The sequence below is a fragment of the Kickxella alabastrina genome (genome assembly GCF_025024165.1).
Source record: "Kickxella alabastrina strain RSA 675 chromosome Unknown BX661scaffold_12, whole genome shotgun sequence".
NCBI lineage: Eukaryota > Fungi > Kickxellomycota > Kickxellomycetes > Kickxellales > Kickxellaceae > Kickxella > Kickxella alabastrina.
In genome coordinates, this window is record NW_026251483.1 from 393816 (window position 1) to 406958 (window position 13143).

The 13143-nt window shown below is 47.2% G+C and overlaps 3 protein-coding genes across 3 annotated transcripts; all 3 read left to right on the top strand.

The window, feature by feature from the left end:
* The first annotated feature begins 247 nt into the window (after positions 1–247).
* Positions 248–1123, top strand: BX661DRAFT_25699 (uncharacterized protein). Its single transcript, XM_051539011.1, has one exon. The coding sequence runs from the start codon at positions 340–342 to the stop codon at positions 994–996; it is 657 nt and encodes a 218-aa protein (XP_051391489.1). The 5' UTR covers positions 248–339; the 3' UTR covers positions 997–1123.
* Positions 1124–2456: 1333 nt separating this feature from the next.
* On the top strand, positions 2457–4037 carry BX661DRAFT_25701 (uncharacterized protein). The gene has a single exon (XM_051539012.1). The coding sequence runs from the start codon at positions 2571–2573 to the stop codon at positions 3561–3563; it is 993 nt and encodes a 330-aa protein (XP_051391490.1). The 5' UTR covers positions 2457–2570; the 3' UTR covers positions 3564–4037.
* Positions 4038–4209: 172 nt separating this feature from the next.
* On the top strand, positions 4210–10931 carry BX661DRAFT_171257 (armadillo-type protein; the record flags this gene model as incomplete). The annotated part of the gene is made up of 13 exons (XM_051533688.1): positions 4210–4612; positions 4717–5297; positions 5839–6359; positions 6479–6587; positions 6671–6784; positions 6918–7174; positions 7447–7481; positions 7648–8044; positions 8332–8476; positions 9074–9109; positions 9421–9677; positions 10100–10268; positions 10719–10931. 13 exons carry the CDS (start codon positions 4210–4212, stop codon positions 10929–10931), a joined length of 3237 nt encoding a protein of 1078 aa, XP_051391491.1.
* Positions 10932–13143: the final 2212 nt, after the last annotated feature.

Here is a 13143-nt window from a genome sequence, read left to right on the forward strand (position 1 = left end):
GATTGCTGTTGACAGCTGCCCGGTTCTATCCATTTTAGGAAATTTAAAAATGCTTAGCACGCAAAGGCCGTGCAGACGACCTCTGCTGCGGGTGCCTTTGCATTTTGTCGCCCGTCCTAAATTATTGCATGTGACATTAAGCTCGGCTCGCCGAGCCGATAAAAGCAGCTCGAAAATAAAAAAGAAACCCAAGACCCAATTGGATCGCGAGTGACGGTCCAAGTTTTCTGTTTTTTTTACTCTGTATTTTTTGCTCAACCTTCTATTTATTTATTTACGGTTACGATTTGTCGCCCTTGTATTTTATATTAATTCAATTCATATAGACAATCCTTGCTCATGGATTATTCACGGCCGCGTGTGCGGCTTGGCGCCAGCAGCAGCACCATACTCGGCGGTTCTAATGGCAGTGGCGGCGGCCCGCAAATGGTCAAAACATATGGGCGATTCCGACAGCGAATTGCACACAGAGACGCCAAAATTGCTGAGGACTTTGCTCGTGTAACCAGTGTGCGGCCGATCCTAGCGGACTTGCTGGACTCGAGCTCCTCTGACAGCGATTTTGTAGAAAAGGCTCCACAGATATCGACGCCAAAGTCCAGAAAGAGCAGCTCGGCGGCCTCCAGGGCGATTACACCGGCTAAAGCATTGTTAAATAGTGTACCTGCTTTTAGCAAGCCAGCTTTAATAGCCACACCCCACGAAGTCAAATCCGGCTCTCGAGAGGTCATCAACAGCGACACTTCCGACACAGAGAACATTGCGCCAGCGACAGCACCAACGCCAAAGCCCAAGTCAAAGGCGAAGGTGAAGGCAAAGGCAAACGAGACTCCAAAAACCAAGCCTAGGGCAGTCTCAAAACCAATCACAAAAAGCAAGCTAAAACCGAGAATCACTCCTAAGGTGAAGCCCAGGAAGAAAGTGGAAGTACCCGCAGATGAGAAGGCTGCTACAACTGGTAAGTGTGTACTTATTCCAAAACAACCTTTGTCCTGAAAACACTTATCGATGGATACCAAACAAGCCTTGTCACTCAATTGGCATGGATCTGTTTCTGAGTAAACAATTTGTCGTTTTTAATAGGCCCACCCGATGCAGCTGAGCCCATAAGTGCAGAGGACATAACCACCGAGGAGCTATTTGTCGCTGACACACAAAGTATAGAGCAGATTCCGTGCACAGCAGAAACAGCAGAAGTACCCCGAGAGCCCTCACCACATTATGTTGTCATTGCAGGCGAGACAAACACCATGACGTTGATGGTGAGGGACTGGTACCCCCAACGCCGCCGCAAGTCGAATTTTCAGCGGTCGATAATGCCGAGCCGGAGTGTGTACCATTTTGGAACAGCCGACGTACTGTCAACCAGCAGTATCAGCGCACGCCTAGCTGCTGCACCCAGCCCTATTGCAAGCGGCAGGGTCGCGAAGCGTAGGGTCACCCGCCCAAATCGACCCGCCAGGCCTAAAATGCAAGCCAGTACACAGCAGGATCCTCAGCAAGACCAAGCGATTAATTCAAAATTGTCTCTGGATATTGAGTTGGAAGGCACAATGCGGCCCACCCGAGACATTTCTAGGCGAGTGTCGCAGATTTATATTGGCGAAACGCTGCCTCTTATGGACACAGATCCCCCTTTGCCTTCTGCGCTCAAACGTAAAGTCTCTGATATCGAAATGTGCGCCCCCATTTTACAGCAACCCACGCCCGATATTGACATGGATGCTGGTTTGGTTGCAGTGGCTGAGGTCAGCCCAGAAGCTGAGCATGTGGCAGAAGATGAGGACATGGACGAAAAGGAAGACCAGCAACAGAAGCTCATGGGCACTCGCGCCTTGCGGTTTAAGGCCCCGAGCAGTGCTCGTGTGCAGGCATTTGATATGGACGACGACGACCAGCAGCCTGAGCAGTCTGGGCAAACGCAGAAGGTCGGCAGCCGGGTGGTTGCAGACATATCGTTTGAGCCCTTGTTGTCGATTGCCATGGCGGAGAGCTTGCCACAGGAGCCGCAGTCAAACCACAGCACAACCTCTAACAACGACGCCGCTATGCCTTTGCTCAAAACGCCACAACGAAAGATGGCTGCCAGATTCCCTGACTGCACGGCCGATGTGCCCCACAGCCCGCCTCGCATGGTCACGCCACACCGGGTGGTATATTCGCCTGCCCCTCCGATGACTATAATTAACCCTCGCAGGACCGCGATATTTGACGCCCCACTCTTGCCACAGCTTGATCTGCAGACTCCAATGCCTGCGCTTGTACTTGATTTCACGACTGTCCTGCATCCGATCCTGCGCCTATGCCTGATGCTGCCGCCGAAGCTCACAAATCGCGTCTGAGTAGCGATAGCTCTCTGCCCGCATGAGCACCACCGGCGAATTGGAGCCAGATATTGAGGAGACCCGGGTTCCCTTTTTGCCTGCGCGTCGGTTTGTGCAGAAGAGCATATTCTGGCTGCATGTGGGCAGATAGCTCCAATCGACTGGGAGGAGGGCGGCTTACAGGCATGCGGGGTACTGCTTCCAGAGATCGACCCGGTCCAGCACAGCGAGAACCAAATTGGCCAGATGGAAAGCGAGTCGGGACTTTGCAAGATTGGCGAGGCCACGTACTCTGAGGTGTTTTCTGCACAGTGGCGCTATGTTCCACGAACCCGCTACGATAAGTTCAATAGCAAAAAGGGGAAAGTGAGAGGAGAGCGTCTGATGCAGGTTGCGCTCAAGATCATCCCATTCGGCAATGCAAACGTCAAATCGGGCACTGGCGAGCCGCAGACGACGCTGCGCGATCTGTACCAGGAGATTGGCGCCACGCTAGCGCTCAGCAGGCTATCTGAGCGCGAGCGCGATAAGCTGCAGGATGCGCGTCTGAACTTTAAAACGCCGCTGAAGCCGAAGGAGCGCGAGTTGGGCGCCAATTTTGTCAAGGCGTTCCGCGTATGTATCTGCCAAGGTACACTGCCGGCGCCGTTGCTGCGTGCTTGGGATCGGTGGAAGGCCGAATACCCCGACTTGTGCGAGAATATCCGGCCAGATTATTATCCGCCCAACCAGCTGTTCGCAGTGTTTGTTCTTGAGTTGGGCGGCGAGACGCTAGAGAATGCGAATGTATCGACGTGGAAGGAGGCACGCAGCATCATCCGGCAGCTTGCCCTGTCGATGGCACTCGCTGAGCGGCATAATCAGTTTGAGCACCGCGACCTGCATTGGGGCAACATCATGATCACCCGGTCCAACAGCCACCAGACATTTTTGTACCAACTGCCGCCTGTCGACAGCCGACGAAACAGCAAGTTGATGTCAATCCCCAATTACAAGGTGCGCTGCACGATTATCGACTATACGTTATCGCGCCTGCACATAGACAACGATGCCAACGACGCGACCGGCAGCAAGCCGGCCAACTATGACCCGGCCAACAACGTATTCTATGTTGCACTGAAGGACGAGTCGCTGTTTCGTGGTGAGGGAGACATCCAGTACGACGTGTACCGCAAGATGCGGGCTTCTCAAAGTCCAATTGGGAAGAATTCCACCCGCATACAAATGTGCTGTGGCTGACCTACGTGCTGCACAAGATTCTGCTGACAAAGTCGCCGACTATTCGAGATGAACTGATGGCGTTTGCCGAGAGCAAGCTGGGCGCTGCCTTTGCCGCAGCTCCGTTCAACCTCAAGCGCGCTGCCAGCCAAGAGGTGCTTCGCCGGTGGATCGCCGAGTTCGAGCAGTGCGAGACAAGCTCGCAGCTGCTCAAGTGTGCTCTGCTTGACCTTTACAAAAGCTAATTGTGTATCTGTCAAATGGTCCGGCTGTGCGCATTTTTATGTGTAAATAAATATTATTCAAATATTACAAAGTAAACTCAGCAGCTGGCTTCAGACCATTTCGAGCGATACCCCTCTCAGCATTGCGATGACAAGGCAAATAAGCTCACGTGCAGCAAAGGGGCTCGTTGAATAATCGGTCCGAGGTAGCCTTGAAACGGGCTGGCACCTTTGGTCTGGCGCTATGATGGCGGGAGATCAAACCACCTTTTTAGAATGTTTTCGAATTACTTTCTGTCAAATTCAATTCCAAAATTGATATTTATAGTTTCATATATTTTCAGCATGGACACAACAAGATTGACAATACGGCTGACGACGTCGGCAGCTCTCTCACTTTCTTCCGCGAGCACACTGTGTTTTTGAAATTGCTCGACCAGGCAATGGCGAGCGCAGGCGATGCAGCCGGCTGGTCAGTCAACGAGGCGCCTGTCGAGGAGCGCCGCATTTTGCGCGAGATGACGCATCCTCGAGCAGTATCAGGAGCAGCCACATGCATCGATCCATATTTGGAGCGCATAGTTTGCAGTATCATGTCGGTCATCCAGGAATACATCTATACTTACCATGACAGCATGGCAGGCGCCAATGCTGGTGAACCCGAAACGTCGGGAGGATCCAGTGCAGTGGGCACAAACAGACTAGGCGGCGTATTTGATCTACTCTACACATTGTGCAAGGTGCGCGGCTACAAGATTGTCATGCGGTTCTTCCCTCACGGAGTTGCTGACGTCGAGCCCGTTTTTGCAACATTGTGGCAGCACTCGTCCCGCCGGGAAATTCTGTGTGGACGACGCGTTACGTTCTGCTGATATGGCTGTCGCTGCTGGCCATGATTCCGTTTGACATCGAGTCCATTGACAGCGGTATTTCGAACCTGCCACCCCTAGATAATCTGCCTCAGCCCGCCGACACTGAATCAGAGAGCTCCGGCAAAACGCTGGTTGAGCAGTGGGTGGAGCTGGGCAAGTTTTATCTGCATCGGCCTGGCTGCGAAATGGAGGGCGCAGCAGTTATGCTGTCCCGCCTGCTGTCACGCAAGGACACTGCCGACAGCGTGCAGCCGGCATTCATAAACTGGGCGGTGCACGAGATTCGCGATGCTGTCGGTGATGGCCATCCTTTGGCGGCTGCTAAAGTAAACTCTAAAAAGGCAGGGCTGAGCATTGCTTCGGTGTTGCGTGTGAACGGAGCACTGCGCGTGTTGTGCCATTTGTTTGCAGTGATAGATTCTGCGGAGGCCTTGGAGCAGCAGATGCCACTATTGACGGATATTTTTCAGCTGGATGCGTTTGACCAGCACTCGCTCACAGGCAAACTTGTCACCAAAGCAGTGCAGCGGCTGGCGATTCTCATGCTCCCACCAGCTTCTATTGCGGCTGAAGGTATCGTACACAACACTGGCAATGCCGAAGTTTCTGAAGAAGTTGAGCTATTCATTGGAATTCTGCTTCAAAAGCTGCACGACAAGGTAGGCAAATATATGCAAATGCCATGTTGGTGCACTTTCCTTGCCTTGAATTATCCATATGTTTACATGTTTGTTGTTTGTGTTTTGTTTAACTTGTTTAATTTTTTGATGCGTGTATGTGGGTGAAAATATATTGCTTTTGAAATATTGTTATTTTTTAAATGATTTTTGTACACAAAATCCCGCCCATTTTTTCTTGGTATAAGGATTCACTTTAAATATGCGACCGTATTATGACATCTTAGTGGGGTGAACCTACAATTGCCATTTAGTTTGCAAAAAGCCTATTGTTATTATTCATAATTCAAATTATGAATATAGTGGTACACATTGTTAAATCCTTTTCTATTTGTGATTCCTCTCTCTCAAATGGTTTTATTCCTGTTTTCTGTCATTATTTGCAATTATTTCAGTATTTCTTGTTACAAAATGTTGATCACCAAAGCTCACTGATAGCCGGCACGGTACAGCTTTGCTCAGTACAATGCACTTACATGATTTTTAATTTTAATTTGTCGCATTTTACAATTCTGTTTTGTAGGATACTATTGTGCGGTGGTCGGCTGCAAAGGGTGTTGGGCGTGTTGCCGAAAGGCTGCCGCCAGTGCTGGCACAGGAAATTGTTTTGGCAGTTGCCAGCATTCTGAAGGAAGAAGCACTGATTCCGGAAGACGGCGGCTTAATTGACGTGTCAATGACATCCGAATTTTCCTGGCATGGCGCTCTTCTGGCCCTCGCCGAATTGTCCCGCAAGGGTTTGCTGCTCACACAAGCATTGCGCGAAATTGTCCCCTGGGTCGTTAGAGGGCTGACTTACGAGATTCAACGCGGCGACTACTCCGTTGGTTCCAATGTTCGTGATGCCGCATGCTACGTGATGTGGTCTTTTGCTCGCTCGCCTAACCCAGATAGCCGGAATGTGTTTGGCGAGATGAGCACAGCCATGGCGACAACCCTGATCTCAGTGGCCGTCTTTGACCGCGAGTCCAATGTCCGCCGTGCTGCCAGTGCTGCCTTCCAAGAGCACGTTGGCCGGCACAACAGTTTCCTCATGGAATACCGGTGCTGCAGCTGGCAGACTTTTTTTCTGTGGGCAACATGCGGCATGCCTTTGTGTCTGCCAGTCGGACATTGCGGAGTTTTAGAGTACCGTGAACCTATGCTGCGTCATTTGTGCACAGGCACAATCTACCACTGGGACTTGCGCACCCGCGAACTGGCAGCTGCTGCTTTGCAAGCGCTTCGCCGTTGGCTCCCGAATACGTTATCTATAATTTGCTCCCAGACATTGTAAGTGCATTTATGGCTGGTTATGGCGAAAAAACATTGTCGAAATGCTATTTAACTAACTTTTCAAAAGTTGCCTCGTTTAGGTTGCCAACACGTTGTCCCCGTTTTTGGCCGTGCGCCATGGCGCTATTGTCGCCACAGGAGTTATTGCAGAAACGATCGCACCCACACTGACCACGAGCGAACACATCCAAAAGGTAAAGAAATTTAAAATCTTGCTGCCAGGCAACATCTAGTGCGGGCCAATAATTGAAAACTAATTAATTGGAAATATTAATTAAAGCTCCCAGGTCGAGCTTCTTTCATTTTATTCTTACAAATTATGAGTAGATGATATTGTCCGTGACGAGCAGCCTCCCAGCGCGCTACACAGAGGATTTTGGCGCGGCCCTGACCCTAGAGGCCTTGTCTGCGTACATGGGGTCTGTGAGCAGGGCTAAATGGAGCATTGGTGGCACTGAGGGACAGCGCAAGTACTTTGACTATTTTACTCGGGCGTTCACAGTATGCAAAGAGGCACAGTGCCTTGTTTCAAGCTTTTCGTCGTTTGTCGATGCATTCGGCGTGTCAGCAGAGCAGCACGACATGTAAGCACAGCAGCTACACTGGCAATATTTTGTTGATTAACAAGGCGAATGTCTGGATTCGGGTTTTATGCTGACTGCGCTGCTAACTCTGATGTGTTTGTTTATTTGAACTTATTGGTCTTAGGATCAAGAAATACACCCATGTCGAAAAATCTGGCACGTCGCGCGAGAGCTTCGTGCTGGCCCTGGGCGCCTTGAGTGGCAGGATGTCTTTGATCTGCTTTGCAAACTTGTTGTAGAGGGCGCAACTGTTGAAATCCGCCGAAATTCAGCAGCGGCCCTTTGCCAATTCTACCAGCGGACATTGGTAAGTGTCTTTGCCTTGTGGTTTGCAACTATTGTTAATTTCGCAAGTTGTATGCAAATTGACTGAATGATCGATTTTTTGTCAACACGCAACTACTACTGGCAGTTATCAACGTGATTATCCCTTGAAAACATACGAATTAATGACTTTTTTATTGCCCATGTAGGTGGTATGGTAGCTTTGTCCGAGAGAAATACAGCAGCAGCAGCCAGCGCATTGTTGGAGGGCCTGCTTGATCATGCAGTGGACAACCGCGGAGATGTTGGATCTTGGGTCCGCAAGCAATGTCTGCTCTCGCTTGCCGGGATGTTTGAATCAGATACAGCACTGCTTTCCAAACTGAGCGCAGACCAGGAGCTTGCACTGTGTCTTTTTGGAAGATCGTTGCATGCTGCAACTGAAAAAATCGATAAAATTCGCTTGGCTGCTGGTAAGCTAATAGAGACGCTGCTTTATGATCAAAAGCCTGTAAATGTGGATCCACGGATCCACCGCTGTCTCGAACAATTGAAGCAGTTTATTCCGGCCGGGTTAGGGCTCTCTGAAAGAGACGCAAATCAAATGTAAGTTTACTTCTGGTGACATATCGTCGCGGCGTCATGCCAGCGAAGACAACCGAGCAAAAAAACTGACACATGAGCTTGAATTTTCCGTGTGTCTGCATATCGGCTGTCAATGCTGCGACCACAAGCGTGCATAAAGTCGTAAATTATTAATTAAAATGTATTGAACGAAATGGCATGAACCTGTAATATTCCAATATTCGCGCACTGGCCTCGATTGTTTGAAAATCAGAGCACACATCTGCACGCACGTAGTTAATACCATTTTATTTTTATTATACATGTAGTAGCACCAGAAACAGCAGCGGAATTGCTTGGACAGACGCAGAGAGCACTTTTGAGAAGCTTACCCACGCGCTTGCAGTGCCCGAGGTGAAACTCAGACAATCTCTCTTTGAGGGCTTAGTCCTTGCTGGATCAGCTGAACCACTAGTAAGTCGGATATATATTTATATATTGAGTATAATTGTGTCCAAAGTCAATTAGACTTAGGCAGCAGTTGCATGCATTCCCCCAAATTGAACGCTCCCCGTTAGCCCTGCCATCCATCCATTATGTTTTGTTTGTTTGCTTATTGTTTGTTTATTGCAATTTCTTGCGCACTGCGAAATGCCGGTAGGCAGCACGTAAGTTTGTCTGGATGCGGTTGTTCCAGTGTCACGCGTTTTTAAAGTAAATACAGCAATCCTGGAAGAGGGACCTTGCACAGAAGCACGCGGCATATTGTTTGTTGGATCGAAGAAGCACCAACATAATTACAATCCTGTTTTATGACACCATGTATTTTCATCAGCCTGCGTTTTATTGCTGTCTCACATATACAGCATATGTGCATAGCAAATCAAAACAAGAGTTTATACCGCGACATTGCCAGAAAAATTTTGAAAATTTTTTGTTTCTTGTGCAGTGGTATTTATTTGGAATGCCGAATATTCGGCTGCAAAATGTGCAGTATGTAATCTGGCCTTATTTAGAAAATGCACGCATAGCAGCTGCCGCATAGTGAATGTACACTGCCATTGGTTTTAGCATGCTCCTTATTTGCATACATTCTATGTTGTGCAGGTATATCCATATCCGAGTTTTATTCACGAATGTTTAGTCTTGCAGAGAATGTGTAGAATAATTTACAATGTTTGGTGTGAATGTTTGAGGCACTATATTCCCGAGTTACTGCTCTGTCTCTTGCTCCTCCCCCCTCTCCCTTCCACTCTCCTTATCTGTTGTCTTGGCTTATTGTCCCCGAATCAACCGCGACAAAAGCCAATTGTCACAAATGCGAGTTAATTGGCTGATATTGTACTAACAGCGCGATTCCGTCATTTTTACGTGCATTTTCAACGTACAATGTGTATTATTTTGCGCGGCATCTATAGGGCAAATATGCGGTGAGCGCAGTGTCCGCTTACATTGAAACTCTCCCAGCAACTTCTGATGACGCTGTTACCAATCCATCCTCAGACTCGGCTGAAGCGAACGAGAGCGAGCTGGGGTGGTCTGTTGACGGCGTCGTTGCAGAGTTGACACGGCTACTGCTTACGGACAGGCGCACCAGCAGAATCATTAACCCGACGCTTATAGTTGCTGATCAGTTGATCGAGCAGGGATCGCTACAGCCTGCATCGTCGATCATGTAAGTATTTTTTTGGTGGGAACATGCGTATGCAACCCCGTGCCTGTATAAAAAAGTATGCCCTTTATTTGTTTACTGTTGCAGCAACTTATAATTATCATCATATGTGCGTCTGCAAGTCATACTGCCGCCGCGCATTTATGAGAATTCGAAAATGCAATATTTTTATCTATTGCCGGGATTTATTAACCCCGAGTATAACAGGCAAAGCTGACTTTAATAATTGAATATATTTTTCTTGCAATGTTGTTAGTGCTGGCAGCGCCAAATTTTGTGGTTGTATTTGTTGACGCTTTTTTGCGCGCATTGTTCTATATTTGCTCGTATCATATTCCATATATTCAGTTAATTCAATTGTTCTCCTGATCAATCACGCAAAACACATACATTGTATAAAATCGAATTATGTTTTGATAATATAGGTGGGCTCCGATATACAAGGCGGTTCAACGTGTGGCATTCAAGTTGCGGGCGCCGCAGCGCCTGGTACTTTGCCTGAAGCTCTACAGCTCCATGGCTCTGATATCGGAAGAATTGGCCAAGATGGCGGCAGAGTCTCTTTTGGCCCACATTAGCCATCCAATCCCCAAGGTAACGTATATCCGCAAATGTTTTTTGTTAATCGATGGATCTGTTCGCATTGTTTATTTTATGTCGCATCCAATGAGAATCGGGGTGTGCGTGTGTGAGAGTCAAAATCAAATACTCGTACTTGCCGATAGTGTTAGTGTGCGGGAAGCAAATAACTATTGCGCAATTTAATGCGCATGGTTGCAAAAAATTTACTTTTTAGCCGATCTCAGCTTTCTGGATACATTCAGACTCTAGCTGTTTGCACTCCTTTTGTGTGTCATTTTCAATTTTTTTGTGACAATTTGGAGTAAACCGCGGATTACTACAATTTGTATTTTTTTGTTAAAAGCTTTTTAGTTGGAGTTGCGGGCGTGGCCATGTGAGCATGTGGAAACGAAGAAAGAGCGATCCTAATTTACAATTTTCTTATAAAATTTCCAAACTTGTTCTTTTACACCTTTGATGTAGATCAGGCAAGTGGCGGCTGATCACCTGTTCACAATGTTGTGTATCAACGGGTTTGCGGAAGTGGACGACGAAGACAGTATGGCCGAGATCGATCGCCTGCTGACTGAAACGGAGTGGATGCGGGATGACTCTGGGGTCAAAGAGGCGCGCGTGGACCTGGTCGCGCTAGTCAGAAAGGTGCTGGCACCGACGCGTGCCTCCGGTTCCGCCTAGGCAAAAAGTGAAATCACGCCATCAATTTTGGATATTGCTTTTAATAGTGGCTTTGAAGAACCGAGTATTTGATAACGAATAAAATGGTTTGCTTTTTCTTGTTGCGACATTTATCGAGCAACGGGTCACATTGTTTAATATGTTACGACAACAGCCTGTTTGTCGGAAGCAAAAGTGCGGGCTGGCATATATTAATATTGTACGTTCGTGTCAGCACTTTTTTGTTTTATTCTCCGTGAAAGCGAATGGACAGAAAACTGCCAGCCAAGGTGTTCCCCCCCTTATTTTAACTCCTACTTTACAAACCTTGAATGGTAGGTGTGGTGGATGGTAGGGTTACATACCCGATGAAAAATGCGGGGTGAAGAAATACTTCATTTCTCCATTTTTTGCCTGCCTAAAATAAAAAATACTTCATGTTTTAGGCGCTAAAACCAAATTATTATCCATTTCCCCCAAAAAAGTTTCTCGTCATTCCCTGAATTAAAAAAAAGAATTTTCCATTGAACAGTTCCATAGAGGAGCGATTCCATACGAAATTTCGGGTTCAAATATTTTAGATTGGGGTTTTTAGGGTTTTATTTATTGGAAAATATTATAAAAATTCAATAAAATGGCTGGCATTTAGCATTCCCTGTACCTACGCCTATTCCTCAGCACATTTTGGGCTGGAATAGCAGGAATCAGGGCGCTGGCCTTTGGGCTTTTTAGACACTTAAGTCAGTACTGGTGCTAGTGCCAATGCCAGTATCGCTGCTTGTTATTTTTTGGAGGCGTTGGATATAATAATCCCTCGCGAACGCAATGAAGTCGATGAGACTTCTTTAGTCAGTTTTAGCTTAGGAAAATATATTTATATACTCTTTGGAAAATAGTATTCCATTCGACTTTTTATATTTATATTTTGTATGCCCATTAACATAGAGGCGCTCCTCGCCTCGGCAAAAAGCATTGCCCTACTTTTTGACAGTTCTGTGCGAACATGTCACCGCCCGCCGTATTACAACAGCCACATACAAGCTTTCACAGTATATCTTTTTACAAGAGCTGGATAATGAGGGGTTTAATATTGTCGACTATTTAAATCAGGGTTTCTTAAGGAGTGTTTTATCGCCCTTTACCTCACTGCCGGAAACAAACCATGCACCAACAACATGAACAACGCAAATGCAAGCTCTTCAACAAGCACAGGCACACGTTTGTCGAGGAGACCAAGTTTGAGTGCTCACAGCTTACTGGTGCAGCCCGGGTTGCTAATTATGAGGGTGCGACAATTTTGGCGGTGTATAAATCTCATATATCTCAGCCCTTTAACAAGCAGTTAAAACGTATGGTCGACATAACACTTGACATAAAGAAAAAATTAAATGGCGATACAAGATACTTACGAAGGAGGGTGGCTACAACAAAAAAGAAATACAACAGCATATTAGCAAGGAAATCAGAATTCCAGTGGGCAAGCTGAAGTGGGGTCTGCTGTCTGCTAAAACCAGCAAAGCCGGGAAGCAGCTTGACACCAGTCACATTTCAGATCCTATTCTCTGTGACAGGATGGAGTACCTAATTGGGAGGATTTTTGGCACCTCCTCTGAGAACTACAGTTTCGGCGACAGGGGGCTCCAGTATTACTGTGGTCAATACAATGAACCACATTGGGGCTTTTGTTGAGATATTCTGGGTTTCAAATCTCAACAAAGGTGTGCAGACGATTTTCCTCTTTCCGATGAGGATATCTATTATCCTAGGGTTTACAACAATTGACAAGGCCATTCTTGCATGGGGTATTCTGTCTGTCACAGTGAATCGACTCAAAGCACTACACAGGGATAGTCTTTGCCTGGATATCAAGGCCCCCAAAATTCCGCCTATGAGGAGCTTTTAGTCAAGTCGCTAGAGGAAATTTGGTCACTTTGTTGTGATATATCTTGTGCAGTTTTTTTAGAATCAGCGAGAATGGCCAACAAGTTTGGAGTGATCATTTATATGGATGGGGTGGCAATTATCGTATTACTTGACTCGCCCACAAACACACAGAATAAGAGGATAAAGGCCAAGAGAATCAAGGTTAAGAGTATTTCACAGTCTAGAAAAGGTTCTGGCAACATTGGCAACAGCAGCAGCACCAGCAATAACAGCAACAGCAATGGTGTACCCCGCAGTAAGAAGGCTCTCCCGAATACATTGACAATTTGCCAAAAATGGCATTAATGAT

Excerpts from the sequence above, each read along its gene's own strand:
- BX661DRAFT_25699 (XM_051539011.1), top strand. The coding sequence starts at position 340 with ATGGATTATTCACGGCCGCGTGTGCGGCTTGGCGCCAGCAGCAGCACC.
- BX661DRAFT_25701 (XM_051539012.1), top strand. The coding sequence starts at position 2,571 with ATGGAAAGCGAGTCGGGACTTTGCAAGATTGGCGAGGCCACGTACTCT.